The sequence below is a fragment of the Hypomesus transpacificus genome, chromosome 19 (genome assembly GCF_021917145.1).
Source record: "Hypomesus transpacificus isolate Combined female chromosome 19, fHypTra1, whole genome shotgun sequence".
Lineage (NCBI taxonomy): Eukaryota > Metazoa > Chordata > Actinopteri > Osmeriformes > Osmeridae > Hypomesus > Hypomesus transpacificus.
This window is the reverse complement of record NC_061078.1, coordinates 6,741,822-6,759,190: the sequence shown is the minus strand read 5'-3', so window position 1 is coordinate 6,759,190 and position 17,369 is coordinate 6,741,822. Positions and strand designations below refer to the sequence as shown.

Genomic DNA, 17,369 nt, shown 5'->3' with positions numbered 1-17,369 from the left:
CATGAAAGGGTTTGGCGACATCTACGGGCGATGTGGGCGTTCCAATGTTGTTATTTCCCACAGGTTTGCAGTAGCAGTTGTATTAGTGCCCTCTTCAAGACTTTAAGCGTCGAACTCCGTGTCAGCTGCAAGACTAAAAATATGTTCTGTATCATTGCAGCTTGATAGGCGGCATGGTTGGATGTTGACAGACGGTGATGTTGTGTTGGTGGTTGTGGTTGTGGATGCTATGGGAGTGAGTCCTGTCTCAGAACTGTAATCAATACATGGGGCAGTCTTAATTGATCAATCGGTTAGGATCAATATTCTGTCCTCAACCAGGGACTGTGGGCTGCGAGAAGAAAATAACATCCAGCCTGCTGTAGTCATACAGCAAACTCCCTGGTCAGTATTGGCAGCTTGGCTGTAGTTTAGCTGAGGTTAGGCTGTAGAATTCAAAGACAACGTTTTTGCATATGGTGATTACACTACTGATGCTTAAGGTTTGACCATTGAGAAGAGAGATGTCCTTTCCGACCACTTTCTCAATACAGCTGACTGGGAGAGTTTTCTGGACAAAAAGGAAGGGTTTTTATTGCAATTCCACAATCGTATGACTTGGTAATGAGCCCTGACCTGGCAGAGGCCTTGCTGAGTCATGTTAACAGACGAAGCCGAGAGAGGAGAGAATGAAACGTCATTTGCTGTCGTTGCCTCTCAGCCGTTGTGCTATTAACTTGGACTGATGGACTGGCTGAAGACTGGGGCGTTGGAGGCTCCCAGGACAGGCCATCTGGTCAGGGATGGACACCTCCACGGCTGCCAGCCATGTCACTGTTCCGCCCCCCCCCTTCCTCCCCACTGCTCCTTCCTCTTGAGCTCCTGATGCTGATGTGGAGCATGTGTTGAAAAACGTGAGAAGGTCAGGTTGAAACACACACACACACACCACTTAACCTATAACGTGAGTGTAGAACTGAGTGACCAATGGTGTATGTGTGTGTGTCTAAGTGAAGAGGAGGCTGAACACCAGAAGGCCATCTGAGAGCACTCTGAGGGCAGTGAGCTGGAAGATACTGAGTCGAGCGGGGAAGAGAGTGAGAGGAGAGCAACAGAGCCACAGGAAGAGGGGGGGGGGGTCGGGGGCTGCGATACAGAGAGGAGAGAGCGGAGGAAATGATTAGGGTGAAGGAGAGAGAAGGAGAGAGCAGAGGAGGACTGAGTAGGGAGTGAAAAAAATGAAAGAGGGGGAGAGAAGAATGTGGAACATGGACAGAAGAGAGAGAGAGAGAGATATCCAATATCTAATTTTGAAATGCACTTTAGCCTTCTAGCTAAGTTATTCCAGGGTGTTGGGTTGTCATGCAAAAAGAATCTGTAGGAGGACAGTGATGTATAGATATTCTACAGTGAGTGCAATATTCTGACAAAACAAGTGCTACATAAAACCAAATAGTTGGTCTATAACATGGACATTTTTCCATGTTATAGACCCTTTTCAGGATTTACAAATGTAAATAATTTGTTCTTGTCAGAACAGTTGTAGTAGTAAAGGAAGGTGCCTGACCTTCACTTGTCATTTTGCTGTGTCACTGCATCTAATCTCCCCCGTAGAGATCGGCAGGGATCGATTCATGGTCAGGTGTGTGGGAGGTGTGTAATCTCCACAGGGCAGAAGAGATGAGAGAAGGGAAAATGAGAGGAGGAAAATATTTTCAAACATATGTTTGAGCATGTGTGTGTGTGTGATTTCTTATGCTGGTCAAAGCAGGGCCTAGCACCATATGCTTGTCAATAGGGAGATTCCTGTGCTGTGTGTGTATGTGTGAGTGTTTGACTGTGTCTGATTGTGTTTGTGTATGTTTGTTTACAGAGTGAAGGGCAGACAGAGAAGACCAGTATGTAGGGAACAGGAAAAGAGAGTGTTTATCAGTGTCTGGTTTGTGGTGTATTTCCATCCTGAAGAAGGGTCTCATCATTTTTCCCATGACTCTGCTGTTAGGTTTATATTTGTAAGTATTTACTTTTGTGAATCATAACATGCAGGTTTAAAAACCAAATATTGTTTGTATTGCTCAGTAACAGGTCAGAGAAGTTTTCTATTTGTGAGTTTCATACATACTAAGCATACATTTTGGTTATTCATATAATTCATACTAGGTGATGGCAACATTTAAAGCAACACTGTCATCTAGTGTTCATTTGGTATAACTACAACAGCCATGTGACACTATTCAATAATCATGTATTTTAAATGATCCAGTTGGTCCCATGTCCCATGCCTTGTTGACAAAAACAACAGTGTGTAGTTGGGTTGAAAATTAGGTAACAGGACAAGGGTTTAAGGTTGAGAGTTCAAGAGCAGCTGAGAGGAGGGCAGGCCTCTTGTCGGTTGACTATCAACGTAGAAGCTTTCCATCATCCGCCCGGTCAGTACATTTCCCACACGCTGTTTACGTGTCTCAATAAGTACAATTTGACATGTTAGTTTCCCCATAGAGGTTCTGTCATAACCATTGTCTCTGTGCTCCATTTATTCAACATATACAAAACTTTTAAGTAAGAAAAGCAGTTGTTTTACATAATAAAAACCATATATCAATTCAAGGCACATCATTTAGCTCATTGAAAGTATATCTACACAAAAAGGAAATGCATTGTGTTTCTCAATCTGTTCTAATGTGTCCTGTACTGGTACCAACAGGTGTGTACAGTATGTAGACATTTCCATTCACACAAAACTCACACAGTACATAAACCCAAACACACCACTTGTACTTTTGTACTAGCTCTTCTCTGCTACACAACCACTTAGTTATAGAACGTGTTCAGACGGCAGAGTGAACCAGTACTGAGCCACTGGCCTGAGGATAGTGAGGCCAGCTCCGAGGTACATGGCTCCAGTACAGTATGTACAGTGTCCAGACTATTACAACACATCTCAAGATCACAGGACATTGTCTTGATACAATCTCATTTGAAATCCAAAATGTTTTCAACACATGCTGACATACACTACAAAGCACCATTACCACACAATTTAACCATTATTCCCAAATAGTACTGTGGTGGAACACAATACAAATATGACATAGGATCTTTTTATAGTATATACCGCTACTTTAGAAGATGAGGATAAACTGGATAAAGGTTGTCTGGATAAAGGGTGAGGTTGGAATGGAATATATGGTGAGGGTATAATGGGATAAAGCGTGAGGGTAGAATGGGATAATGGGATACAGTTGAGAGTAGATTGGGTTAGAGGAAAGACTGTCCAGATCTTTGCCAGTGGTCAACAGTGAGTGAGACAACCGAAAAACGAGGCCTGGTGGTTAAAGCTTTAGGCCAGGACATTGTTCTGCATCTGTTGTGTCCCTCTCCCAAGGTTTTCCTCAAACCAGGAAAACAGGATGTGAGCTGCAATGTGTTGCTTTACTTAATAGATAAGCAGACAGGAAGCTGACTTCCTCTATCACAGGAAGCTCATTCCAGAGTTGTGTTTAGGTGATTTCGAAGGGCGGGTGAGGGAGCTGGACAGAGAGCTATATCCCAACAGCACACTGCCAACATGGCTTCCATGTATTGTATCCATTGTTTATAAATGGGGTACCCAGCTGGCAGTTGGGTTTACCTGAAACAAAATGGAAAAAAAAGAAGAAAAGAAAAACCCACACAAACTGACCAAACAAAACGAAAAAAGAATAAACAACATTTCAGAAATCAAATCAAGAGTTTCAATAAAATTTTGGGTGAAAACCTCTCCCTACTGCGTCACTGAAGCAGGACAGTAATGTCAACAGCTAAATGGCAACTTATTACCCAACTAAAAAACCAAGGACGTGTGATTGAAAACACTGTCAAAATCTGAAACCCTGCTCCACAGAAAGGAAGATTGAAGGTTAAAAGAACAACAGGTTAAAGCTGTTCAGAGCCCACCATTGTCTTCTGTGTTCTTCCCTTCTCCTTGTCGTTTCCTGAGTTGGCTGAGATGTGTGAGCCACCGGGCCTGAAAGACTCAGGGTTGAAAGATCGACAATAGGCTGGGGAGTCCAATCAAATAAACTGAGTTTTATTCTGTCAGCTTGGTAATCAGTGCTTCCTGCTACTGTGTCCCTGGGCACTGCTACTGTTGACAGCCTGGAGTCATTTTTGTGAGGGTGATTCAGAACAACTTGACTTGCTCACTGACTCATTAATTACTTATGGTTCACATTATAGTGGTTCAGTCAACCCAAAGAAAAAAGAACAACACCAAGTTTTTTTTAAAATGTCCCTCCTTCTATGCGTGAGAGAGAACCAGATACCACTTTAAATGATACAGTCATCAATTAAAAACCCTCATTGCTGTGATTCAAATATTACAACTGTTGTCTTTGATGCCTTGTTCTGTATCATAGCTCCGTTCTGTCTGCAAGACATTGCTTCATGGTTGATTTGTCTTTGTTTTTAGTTTTTTAAAAGGTCATGTTTTTTTCCCCTCAACAAACACTACGTCATAAAAATATATCAAAGTTTTCAAATGTACAGGCTTTAAATTCAAGGCAAGTGTCAAAGATGATTTAAGTAGAGGATTGACTGTCTGCAGAGAGAACAAAAAAGATAACAACTTTTTCAACAGCAACAAGAAAAGAAGCATTAGAAAAGGTGGGAGGGATGGAAAGATTAAGGGATGGATTGAGAGAGTGAGAGTAGGCGACTGGGTTTTTAGCCTGTTGGTTCTTTCGCTCAGTGTTGGCATCAACAAGGGTAGAGTGGATCAGGCTTCAGGGGTCAGGGGTCAGGGTTGGGGTCTGTGTTAGGATTATCAATAGGGGCTGCATGTGTCTGGCCCATCCACCCCATACAGCTCGGCCAGGGGTCTGAAGCGTGGACCCCAGTCCTGGAGGAAATCATAGTCCAGGTTGGAGCTGGTGGAGGAGTTGTCCAGTGAGCTGAGGCTCCCGGCCAGGGACTCTGGGCCTTCATAGCCGTAGATGTGCAACGTGTCATAGGGGATGCCATCCCGGTCATGGTCCGCCTCGTCCTTCTTCACCTCAATCATCACCGCCATGTCGCCCTTGCAAGCGGGGGGCCGCTGGACCATGGCGTAGAGGGAGGGGCCCTGGCACATCATGCTGCCGTCGTGGCGGGCCGAGGTCAAGATGGACACGTCATAGCCATTGGTGTCCATCTCCCCGCCGCCCTCCTCGTCGTAGGTCACTAGCTGCTCGTGGATCTCTGCATTCTTCCCCATGCTCACCAATGCCTCCTTCTGGTAGCGCTTCCTCAGGACAAACAGGATCACTATGACTGCAGGGGGAGAGGGAGGGAGGAAGAGGGAGAGGTGCAGTATGGTGTGTAGTGTGGTAATGTGTGTATGGTATAGGGGTTGAGATGGAAAGAGGGGGGATAAAGTGAGGAGGGGAAAAGAGAAAGAAGGGAGATCAAGAGAGAAGGGGGGAGAAGGAGAGGGGGGAAGATCAAAAGAGCCAGAGGAAAAAAGAGAGATGGGAGACAAACAGTCAGATAGGCATATCTTTAGTTTTATCCTCAACAGAAGTTCCAGAGGAGCTTCAGGAGATTTACAGAGAGGAAGGACAGCATCTAGGTCTGGGACACACTCTGGATTTTTAATAAGCGCCACAAGAGAAGATAGCATTTCTTTCATGAGGCAAATGAGATCTGTCTGTGAGAAGCTTCTGTGGTTGAATGGATCTGGTGTGAGCTGCTCTGGGAACCTCACGATAACAAGTCCCAGAATTGAAAAGTTCATCTCCACTTGGTTCTATGTACTTGAAAAGGAGCCCATTGTATCTGATCCTGTGTTCTGCTCCTGTTTTTCCCACACATCTGCTCTGCTTAGCAACTTCTGCCGGAGCTTCCACAGCTCCTTGCTCCAACTCACCAGCTTTTCACTTAACATCTGTGGCACAAGGCTCATCTAATATGACAAATAAGGCCATCTCCCTCAGAAAGCAACCGTGAGAAGGCATCAAAGTGAATATTCAGCTCAATGGCTTCTATTCCTGTTGTTATTTACATACTTGTGCATTATTCATACAATCAACACTGTGGAAGATAACGGTTCTCACAAACACAACCTTGTCTGTAAACAGGACAGAAATGTGCCGTCTGTTGTCATTGGAGACCCGACAGGGATCACTGATATAACTTTATCATTAGCTCAATGATACTCCCTGTCTTCGCCCACAGTACAGTATAACTTACACTAACTAAAACCAGGTCGATGCTAACTGACCCAGGCTAGGTGACATGGGCTAACCCAGACCAAACTGAACTGGGTCAAGGGATCTGGGCTAACCGACACAGGCTATGTGACTTTGGCTACACACAGGCTACACTAACCCAGACTAAGTGTCCCAGGCTAACACTGCTGGACTGACCGAGGATGGTGAGGATGCAGAGAAGGATGGCGATGAGAGCTGGCGTGCTGACGCCCATCTTGAGATGGGCAGCTTTACACTGGGTGTGGATCCTGTTCCTGTCACAGCGACACACTCTTATTGGCAGAGAAGTGACACTGCTCTTTGCCGGTCTCCCTCCATCGTTAATCCCAATCTCAAGGATGTAATCCTTAGGGTCGTCCACACTGAAGCTGCCGTGTTTTAACAGGATGTTGGCTGTGTTATCTGAAAGAGAAACAACAATGGCGGTCAGGGGATCTTACTTTGGCCCCACAAACCTCAAAGAACATTCTTAAGGCATAACGGGAATCCTGAGAACCGCATTTGGCAGGTTGCAATAGTGAAAGAACAGGACGTGACAGAACACACTAAGAGTCCTCGCTCATGAATGTCTCCCCTTATATGGAAAGATTGGAAATTACATCTTGAAGATGTGTCACTTGAACACGACATCCACATCCCACTGATTTCTTAAGTGTGCTTCTTCCGTTCCTTTATGACGTTCCCCTGTAGGCAGTGTAATAATGCACACATCTCCTAAAGAGAGCCATGTTCCTGTCTCAACTTAACAGGCTGGAATCTGAATTCAGCTCATTACACAGCTCCGCTTAACCGAGCCAGGTCAACCCCAGCTCTCGCCAGATATGCAGAAAAGGGCCCATGGTCGGTTTTAAAGAGCTTGTACGGCATGAATATTTCACACACTTTCCCACCATTTGTCGCTGTCCTGGTTTCCGACCTACTAGGTGAGGAGCTACTCAGAGGTCTGATTGGTTTAGAGCTGAGTGGCGCACTGGCTGAGTGTTCCGTGTCGAGAGACACTATCCTGAGCCACTCTGTGACCTCGGGAACTCACCAAGTACACCAGCTTCATGTACTGGTTTGCCCTTTCTCTTTTCTTGGCATGACATGGAGAGTTATGTACGAAAGTAGGTTGCCTCACCCTTGTTGTCAATTACTGAAAAGTTGGAGCTGGGCTCCATCAGTGAGAAGCTGAATGTGGCTGTTTGTTCATCCTTGTCTGTGGCTTGAATTGTCCCAATAACCTGCTCAATAAATGTAGAGACAAAAAGGGGGGGAAGAACAAAGTTAGATTCATAACATTGTTGTAGGTGGCTGTCGTCATGGTAGGGAATAGACATACTCTGGCACTTCAGGAAATCTTAGGCAGCATGGTGACAAGCGGTAAGAGAGATTGTTAGAACATGGCCCCTCACCGTGTTTTTCATGTCGTTCTCACAAACAAACACATCTTCGGCAGAAAGCTCGGGCTCGTTGTCATTGATGTCTATCACGCGCAAGTTCACCTTCACAAAAGAGGCCAGTCCTAAAAGGCAAACCATCACTCTTAGTTCAAAGGCATTTTCAGTTGCGCTACTCTCTTTCTATATTTGTAAAGGTTTGGTTTGTCTACATATCGATGTTACTCAATAGGACTTGAACAGATGAAGATGTAGGTGTCAGGCCAACCTTGGGGCTCCTCCTGGGCTTTGACCTGAATCGTGTAGGTCGCCTTCAGCTCACGGTCCAGCTTCCTTCGTGTAGACAGCTGTCCTGTGATGGGGTTGATTCCCACTGGACAGTCTGTTTCCTCGATGGAGTACCTTCACAACACAGAGATCATGTCACATTCACACTCGGGACACTAGAGGATCACACCCGGACCATCAGTAACAGCGGTATTAGATACAATATTTGAAAGTACTTTCTTTTTTATTTGATCTGATCCACTGGTTTGATTGCAGTTGGTTATACAAATCAATCCCACCCAAGGTAATGAAGGTTTACCGCAGGGGCTTGTGTAGATAGGAGTGCCATAATAATCTTGGGTAGATAGTCAGTGTGTACCTTATGGTTTTGTTAACACGGTCAGGGTCTCTGGCTTTGACCACTCCTATGTTAGTGACCATGGTCTCCTCCATCACAGAGAAGGTATAGATGTCTCTGGTGAAGAGGGGGGGCTCGTCCACATCCAGAACCTGGATGACGACCTGTGCTTTGGTCACCGCTAAGTTCTTATTGTCTGCTGGTTCCTGGAGGTTGTTTTCTCGCACATCCACAGAGAATGTGTAGCTGCTCTGGGTCTCATAGTCCAATGGCTGAAATACATCAATCCATGAGATAGTGGTTAGACTTACTCTTCTGGGAGATTTTTTTTTGGGTGCACAGTGACTACAGTAATACTCATCTAAAAGAGGTTAAGCAGTGTTTTTGAAAGGTGCTCAGCTATGAGGACCTATGGATCACATGAGGATCATAATAGGGCAAGTGAGGAGGATTGATGCATGACCCAAAAACACCCTCAAGCATTTAGTGGTTAATATGGTACCTGTTTCAGCATAAGGTTGCCATCTTTTGTTGGACTGCGCTCCAAGTCAAACTTGATATTGAGTGGAGCGGCAATGGTGAAGATGGGGTCTTTGTTATGCAGCTCATCTCTGTCCTCCAGCTCCAGGGTGCCGAGCTTCACATTCAGCTTCTGGTTTTCAGGAACTTTAAACTCATACGATTCTGGGGAGACGGGAAGTGAAGATAAGTTTGGATGGCTTCAAACCACTGAGCTGATTTAGTTTGTTGATCGCTTTCATTCATTGCTATTTATTTTGTTCTAAAAAAACAAAAACAAAACGTTCCTTGGTGGAGGTGGCCTCTTACTTCTGGTAAAGGATGCCATGTTGTCGTTGATGTCGGTCAGGGTGATAGAGACAGACGTGGTCGCCGTGCCCCCCTGCTTTATCCCCCTCATGTCCTGAGCCTGCACAACCAGGACGTACAGGCTGCGAAGCTCACGGTCCAGGGGCTCGAACTTGGTCGTTATCAGACCTGGGATGGGCAGAATATCATTGTGGTCATCATTAACCCAACCTTAGCCTTAGGCCAGTGCAACACAGGTGCCTGAAGTGGACAGATCTTAATAGCTGTTGCTGAAATGGTTAAGAAGTGGGTGTGCAGTGTTGTTACCTGTGGAGCCGTCGATGTCAAAGACGTCCCCTCCTTGGAGCAACGTGTAACTCAGCACTGCGTTGGCCGTTGTTGGGTCATCTGCATCAGTGGCACTGGCTGTTATGACTTTAGTTCCTACAGAGCACATGTAGATGGATTTCACCTCAGTGTGTGTGTGTACATGTGTGTGTGTCCATCACAACCAGATTGACATGCAAAGAGGGACAATTTGGAATGTGTTTGCACCAGGAGGAAGTTCTTTGCCAGACCACTGTACAGGTGTACGAGTCAGGTGTACATGTCAATGATTTCAGTTACCTCTATGTGACCTTTCTCTGATGGATGCATTGAACGATGGTGGGAATACAGGATCGTTGTCGTTAATGTCTGTGACCAAGACCACAAAGTCCTCTTCTCGCTCCACCAGGTTGCTACGGTCATCAAGCAGCTTGGCCCGAAGGAGGTACTGGCTCTTCTTTTCGCGGTCCAGCTGGCTGGTAACGAACAGGTCCCCTTTCTCATTCACCGTGAAGATGGGTGGGTTATGACCCACCACCCCTTCCCCTAGTATCTCATAGTGTGTCTTATCATTCATCTTGGTGTTCATCAACTGGAGGTGGAAGAATAAAAGTGAGAATTGATGAGAAAATTGATGAATACAACAAGGAGGAGACACAGACGGCGATATCTTCTCATACCTGTCCGATCTTGTACGGCGCAGGAGCCGGCCGTTCCTCCTCTACGAAGAACGACTTCCACTGCCACTCTCTCTTGTGACGTTGCAGAACGGGGCCTGCAGGCTCACCGGCCCTCAGCTCAGCCATGCTGACGACGAAGAAGGAGAGCAGGGCCAAGAGAGCCATGCTCAGCCCTGGTGCGCTCAGCCCACTGGCAGCTTGCTGCCTCATCATCTGCGGAACACAGGATTAGACGACAGTATAGGACATGCGGAGGAGGAGAAACAGTCGTGCGCAGGATAAGAAGCGGTCACTCAAAGGTAAGGAAACAGTCACTCGAATGCTGAGAAACAATCACTTGAAGACGAAGAAATAAGCACTCAAACTCTAAAGTCTTGGAAGAACAGTGATCAGTAATCAGTCACCTTTACAGTTTAATCATTTTCGTAACTCCCAAAAATGTCCTTCCCAGGATAATTGTGGGTATCACAGAAAACCCACATTGTTGTAGGCACATGGGAGTAATGGGTGTGAGATGAAGAAACACTACCATCCTAGATAACATGCTTTATCTGGATTATGCTTCTCCTATTGTTGCCAGCCATGAGTGGAAGATATGGAGATCAGGTGGATTAGGGTTGGCAAGTATTCCCAAAGAGCTTAATCTTATATTCTTCCATCTAGAAGTACTCCAATCAAATGACCACCATGCCTGGCCTCCCCTGAGCTTTACACACAAGCTTTTTCTGTTATTGTCACGGTGACCAGTGTTAAAATGCACAGAGGGAACCAATCAGTAACTCTTGCCAATGGCATGGTAGTTTTCCTCTTTTCCTTAAATTTTGTTAATTAACATATGTCCTTTTTCTTTTATGTTTAGATGAATAAGAGAAAGGTTGGCTGGTAGTTCCAGAGGCAACAGTCTTATAGCTCATGATCATTTTACAATAATGAATATTTAAGGACACGAGTGTCCTTAGCCTTTGTGTGTTTTGGTAATAAAAATAGCTTTGATAATCTTTTCATAAAAAAAAGCATTTTTTAAACGTTCCCCCTTTCTTCCGTTTTGGCCTGGTGTGTTTTCCCAGCAATGACGTGACACCTTTCATCAGGCTCAGGAAGTGTAAACACAATGCCCTCTGGGAAATACGTCCACATTGCTAATGATGGGTCATCACCATAGTAAGGACTCACACCCTTCCTGCCATTCTGCTCATACCCTCTTTCTCCTTGCTCTCTCTCTCTCTCTCTCTCTCTCTCTCTCTCTCTCTCTCTCTCTCTCTCTCTCTCTCTCTCTCTCTCTCTCTCTTTCTCTTCTCTCTCTCTCTCTCTCTCTCTCTCTCTCTCTCTCTCTCTCTCTCTCTCTCTCTCTCTATCTCTCTCTTTCTCTCTTTGTACTCAAACACAGTATATGTGTGTGTGCTTGTTTGTGTGTGTGTGTGAAATGCCCCAGTACTTGACAAATTAGATAGTTGGCCAGCTGCTCTTACACTGAGACAAGTGTCTTACATCCAAAAATGTGAATGTTTCTTCATCATGAACACACAAATGAATGTAATGTCTCACCCTACTTTCAGTCATAAAAACATCCTGTAGAAAGAGTCATCTATAAGTTCCTAGTTAGCTATTAGTTCTGTATAGAAATGTAATGGTAATATACTAAAATAGAATATTAAACCTTGAGATTGTGATACTATTACACATTTCAATGTGTTTGTGTGCGTGTTTGTGGATGTGTAAGCAAAAGAAAGAGAGAGAGAGGTAAAAAGAGTCAGAGAGAGAGGAAGATCAAGATAGAGATCATTTGTGTGTTTACACGGTTCAGATTAAATTTAGGTTTAATCACAGAGCAGCCTTCAACAATCTGTCTGCCTGTCACTAGTCTAGGAAATACCGTCTGTTACTGATGAGCCGTCTCAGATCTGACACACACACACACACACACACATACACACACACACACACACACACACGCACACACAAACACGTACACACAAAAACACACCGCAGTTTGAATTTTGAGGTGTTGCTGTTATAGGTGGTACAGTATGTAATTACAGTAGTAATCATTAACATTGTTATTTTTTAGAAATATTTTGATTACTAAAATAAGTAAACAGTCGTATAGTAACACTATGCGACACATTTGTGGAATTCTTTTATACACTTAAAATCAAAACATTTTACCAAAAAAAACCCTACAATCCTTAAATCTTCTCTGTTTTGTTTTTCATGACACAATACAACAAAACACAACTACTACGTGACGACAGTATTCAGCACAGTGTGAGTGTTCAGTGTGTATTATTCTCAGAGAGGTGGTGTAGGTCAGATTGTGTAGATCAGATTGTGTAGCCTACGACTCAAAGTAACCCATGTAAATCCACGGGCAGATGGAGGAGTTCACTGAGTCGGCTGGTTTCTTTTCTCCTTCTGAGCCCAGGGTATTAGAATAAAACGGAACTAACACAGAAGGCTTGTGGGGATCAAGTCCTCGCTAAGAATCTGCCCTGTTCTGAGAGCTGTGTGGCGTTATCTCTGCACTGTCAGTCACAGATTCAGGTTCTTCTGCATTGTTTATTTGTATTCAATTCAACTAACTGCATAACTAAACCACACAGTCAGTCTGTACATTATAGTTGGAGGTAATTTGTGTTCCCTACTGTACATCCAACAATTCAAATCATAGTTCGGGAAGAAAATAAAAACACTTACCAAAAATTTGAAAAGTTTCAACTTGGACTTATCCAGCTGTTCAGTCAGGATAGTAAGTCCAGAATGAGATGGGTCTCAGTCCAGGGGTTAGATCCCACAGTGGAGGATTGAAACAGAAAGAGAAGGAGCCGTATCTGAGAGCCCTACACACAGCTGTGCTGTGAGTCTGTCCCCTGGAGTGTGTTGTGTCCTTCTCCAGGCTGCTGGCCGCTGTGGTCCCTGAGGGGCAGCTGTTCTCAGGACGTCCCAGTAGCAGAGTTCAGCCCCGTTCCCTGGTTACGCCACCGTAGCCACTTCCTGCGATTGTCCAGTTCCTTTTCTTCTGTGGTGTCCTTCCACGCAGCTCCTGTGTGGCAGAGAGAGAGAGAGAGTGAGAGACCGGAGATCAGAGAGGAGAGACCAGCAGGCTCTATCTAGGCACAACTGGAGGAACCCCGGTGTGAGGAGGGGGGAGAGCGGGGGAAGAGAGGAAGGAGAGCGTACATCATGGCAAGGTACGACTAGTCTGAAGTGAGTGGGGGAGAGTGTGCGAGAGCAGAAACCACATGTTAGCAAGTCAGGCAGGCGGAGAAAATGCGAGAGAGAGTTAATGTGAGCGGAGAGGAGGGACTACCATGAGCAAGGCATTAGAACATCTCCTGCTCTCGCGTCCAGGTCCTTGGCGAGTACAGTGAAAACACTGAGAGAAAGAGAGAAAGCAGACAGATTAATTATACATACCTCTGGGATGAAGATTATGATAAACAGGTTAAAGGAGTTAATCCCAGAGGATGGGAGAGGGTTGGATGTGTGTGGAGGGGGGGTATCTGACTCAGATCTGCCCTAAGCCGGTAAGTGAGATGAGAAGGGCTTTCTCCATTGACCCCACACCACCACCCTCCCACCATTAGTGTATATCTGCAATTATTTGTCATTGGAGGAACTGAAGTTTGGAAGTATGTTTTGATCAGAGCCCCTGGGCTGCACCCCCCCCCTCCCTGTGCTACCTCCCCTTGCTGTAGATCAGTTTATTGAGATTAGATTTAAAAATAAGTCAAGCCTCTCAGACAGAACAGCCCTACTAATACCACTGAGGAGAGAGAGAGAGACAGACAGAGAGACAGAGAGACGGAGAGACAGACAGAGAGACAGAGAGACAGAGAGAACGAAAAAGAAAAAGAAAAAGAGAAAGAGAAAAAGAAAAAGAGAGAAAGATAGATGCCAATAAAGGTATTTCAGCAAAGTTTCATTGGTCATAAGGATTTTCTTGATTGAATTTTTTTCTGTCGTTAACTCAAACTCAATCTTTATCCTGCAAAATATCTCCACTGGCAGGATCTCCAGTGAGGTCTATTGTTCTCTGTGACCTGAAATGTATTGCATTTTCTCCACCTACTTTACATCCTAGACATAAAAAAATCTGTTGTAGCATAAGAACAACACTCTGAAACCAAACAGGTTTGTTTGGTACCCCACATGGTTCTTCCCATCATGCAAAGGGGTCATATGGAACAATTTATCAGAGAGTCCTACAACAGAATAATTACAAAGATTTTATGTAGAGCATCACCTTTCAGTTTTGTAGTAATGTAACCTGCCAATCTTGAGTGATCTGAGTCTGACCCGGCCCTCCCCCTGATGCCTGATGAAGGCTCCTTAGTGAGGGGAGTTGATGGCTCTTTAAAAATAGCAGGGTCCCTGTCATGCTTGGTTAGCTGTGTCTGAGCAGCCCTGTCTGGGCTCCTCTGAGAGAACCCTGAGCTACAGCGTACAAGAACCCAACTGACTGATCTCAACAGAAATGTGCCATTCTGCCCCAGGGCAGTTAGCTGGGGTAAGATGGAGTGGGGGTGGGGGGGGCGTACGCACCCATTCTCTCTCTCACTTGCTTAGAGATGCACACTGTACACACACTCATGACAAGCACGCACTCACGCCATGCACCACACACTAACACACACACACACACACACGCACACACACACTCTCACACACCTAAGGAAACGATCGCCTAAAGAAGGATTAGACAGCAATGATATTTGCGAAAAGTGATTTTTACATTTCCCCACCCGCACACACACACACACACATACCCCAATATCCAACGTATTGCCCTTCTCTCCAGATTTAACCCAAGTGAACGATTGCCCCCTCTTTCATCAGCCTGTAAACTCATCTGTGTGGTGAGGCAGAGGTTACACCACATCAATGACCTGAGCCCTGCTTGTGAAGGTGCTGTCTGCGGAGATCACACTGCATCGCGGAGCAGGCTGACTGCCTCTACACAGCACCAATGGGCTCACATCAGCCAAGGCTTTTTACCAATGTCACTCCTTGTTCATCTCAGACAGCTCATTATCAGCTTGTTATCAGCTCGTTATCAGCTCGTTGTCAGTTCTCAGGTGAGGAGACTCACAGCAGATGCTTGGATGAAACACATTATAACCATCCATTGTGCTGGTATATTTAAGTCACTGACTAATCTAAAAATTCAACACTAGAGACTTCAGCACTGGGACCAAATGTGTGACAAGAGTTGTTTTCTCACACTGCAGCTGTGAAGCTGAAAGCACCGGCAGCAATTTCTGGCGTGAAAAAAATTGAAGAAAAAAAAAGCCACTTAGTTATTTGATAAAACAGACACAGGCAAAGCTTTCATGTTGTCTTCCTTAGACTCACATGTTGTAACCGTTAATACCCAGAATATATTCCCTCCCGGTCTCTCAGATTGGCTCAGGGTTTCATCATAGACCCGCTTTCTGCCCTTCATACTGTCTCCAATAACAAGCACACAGATGAGGGAAGATCACAGCACTAGGTGTTTTGTGCAGAAAAAAACAGCTTTCCATAAGAAACCAGGAAACCACATGATATTGCAACAGCTATTAGTAAGAATTGCAATATTTCACAGCATTCTTCTCCTTGCAGTACAGAAACTCCATCTTTTCCGTTTGTTCCAGAGTTTGATCTTGTTTTATCTATTGTTCAGGTGCACTCCCCACCAGCTTTTCTCATATCAACTCAGGCCTTGTGTATGAAACAAACACATCGAGGACAAATTAAATGGTGATTTACGCCAATCCGTTACGATCTCTTTCTCCTCTAATCAGAACACCCTAATCGTCTGAACCTCCAATCAAAACACCCCAAATATCTTCCTCTACTCCACTGAGAAATAGTTGAGATGTGTGGATCTGGATCATATTATTATTCTGTACACAATGTGATTTGGGAGAGATTGTCTCTGAAAGGAAGAGGGTTTCCAGCGTTTAGAGGTGTAGTAGTTTTAGGTGTGTCTCAAGGTTATGATGTAGGTTGTGATTCAGCTGGTAGTAATGTGTCATCAGCTATCTTTGACTGTTGACGTCGACTCCCCCAGGAGCCAGTGGTGCTGGGGTGTGTGATGTGCTGTTCTCCCTCCAGGAGAGCCTGGGCCCAGCGTAATCTCTTCTGGACAATCCCTAATCAGGGAGTTTCAGGCCTCCCTCGCTTCCTTCCTCCTGTGTGTTTGTGTGTGCGCGCGCGTATGTGTGTGTGCATGCGTGTGTATGTGTGTGTGTGAGCAGTACAAGCCGCTGTCCGGTAGTTGAACCGCCTGTCGAGGAGGCTCCTCTGCTCTCATCAGACATGCAGATTAGCTCTCTAAACACTGATTACACCACGGTGCACTTAAAGGGCCGAGTAATGCACCCAGACCAATGAGCCTTGGACAGAATGAACATCAATGTTTCATTTGATTGGTGTACCGTGGAATCTGTGGTGGTGGATCAAGTGTTAGTTTGTCTGTTGGTCTTGGAACCTGGTGCTAATCGTGCATTGAAATTCTTTCAAGAGACACACACACATGACACACACATACATGACACACACACACGATGATGGCCAGCTGTGATCCGTCCCTGGGATTTTCATTTCCTCAGCAGGAAGTTGAGGGTCAGACCTCCAGAGAGGGAAGCTGCTACTGTTTCAATAGGTGGAAGTGTGACAGAGCCAACACACCAGCACATTCCTCCACTGGCTGGACTTCTGAATTGTCCGTGGGTGGGAAGACTTACATCCATTCCCCCTCTCTCTCTGAGACACACACACAAACACACACAGTTTGAAAAACACTCATTTGACAGAGCCTCCGTGTAATGTAGAGGCCAAGGGAGTGATCAGCTTTATCCGTGTCATGGTGGCAGCTGGTGTGTGTGTCTGCCAGTGATTGAGCAGGCTGGACTCTGCTCTAGTCTCCATGGGCTGCGGATCAGACACAAGATCCATAAAAAAAAAGGTTTTTAAGCTTGTTATTATGGAGGCAAAGTCCCACAACTGATAACTGGAAAATTATTTCTGTCAGATTTGGAGACATCAGCCACCTCATCCCCATTCCCCCTCCCCCCTTCCTGAGCAGACTGCTGCAGAGTTGTTGTTTGTTTCCTCAAGAAACAGGAGCGCTGTTCAATGAATGGCACAAGCTTGGGTGATGGAATGCTCTGGTGGGCCCCTTCAGCCCAGGGATTTCGGATGACAGTTTTTCTAAATAGAGACATGTCTTCAGGCCGCTGTCTGGTCTGCCACCTCTGTCCACACAGAGGGTGACAGACAAACACACTAACAGCATGAGAGCTGATCAATCTGTCAGTCTCGTGGAACCGCAGGAGGACTGGAGGGGGGAGGGGAAAGGTTG

General features: G+C 45.3%; 1 protein-coding gene across 2 annotated transcripts; it reads right to left on the bottom strand.

Moving 5' to 3' along the window:
* Positions 1-2,495: 2,495 nt before the first annotated feature.
* On the bottom strand, positions 2,496-13,283 carry cdh5 (cadherin 5). 2 transcript variants are annotated; one of them, XM_047041867.1, is made up of 12 exons: positions 12,719-13,283; positions 10,025-10,234; positions 9,645-9,936; positions 9,345-9,461; positions 9,039-9,206; positions 8,713-8,894; positions 8,232-8,482; positions 7,854-7,987; positions 7,601-7,710; positions 7,327-7,429; positions 6,363-6,608; positions 2,496-5,268 (listed from the first exon to the last, which is right to left on the bottom strand). In XM_047041867.1, the coding sequence occupies exons 2-12, from the start codon at positions 10,232-10,234 to the stop codon at positions 4,784-4,786; spliced, it is 2,298 nt and encodes a 765-aa protein (XP_046897823.1). In that variant the 5' UTR covers positions 12,719-13,283; the 3' UTR covers positions 2,496-4,783. The 2 variants fall into 2 exon arrangements, with proteins under 2 accessions (XP_046897823.1, XP_046897822.1); XM_047041866.1 differs by having other exon boundaries at positions 10,025-10,237; positions 12,719-13,282.
* Between the last annotated feature and the right edge of the window lie 4,086 nt (positions 13,284-17,369).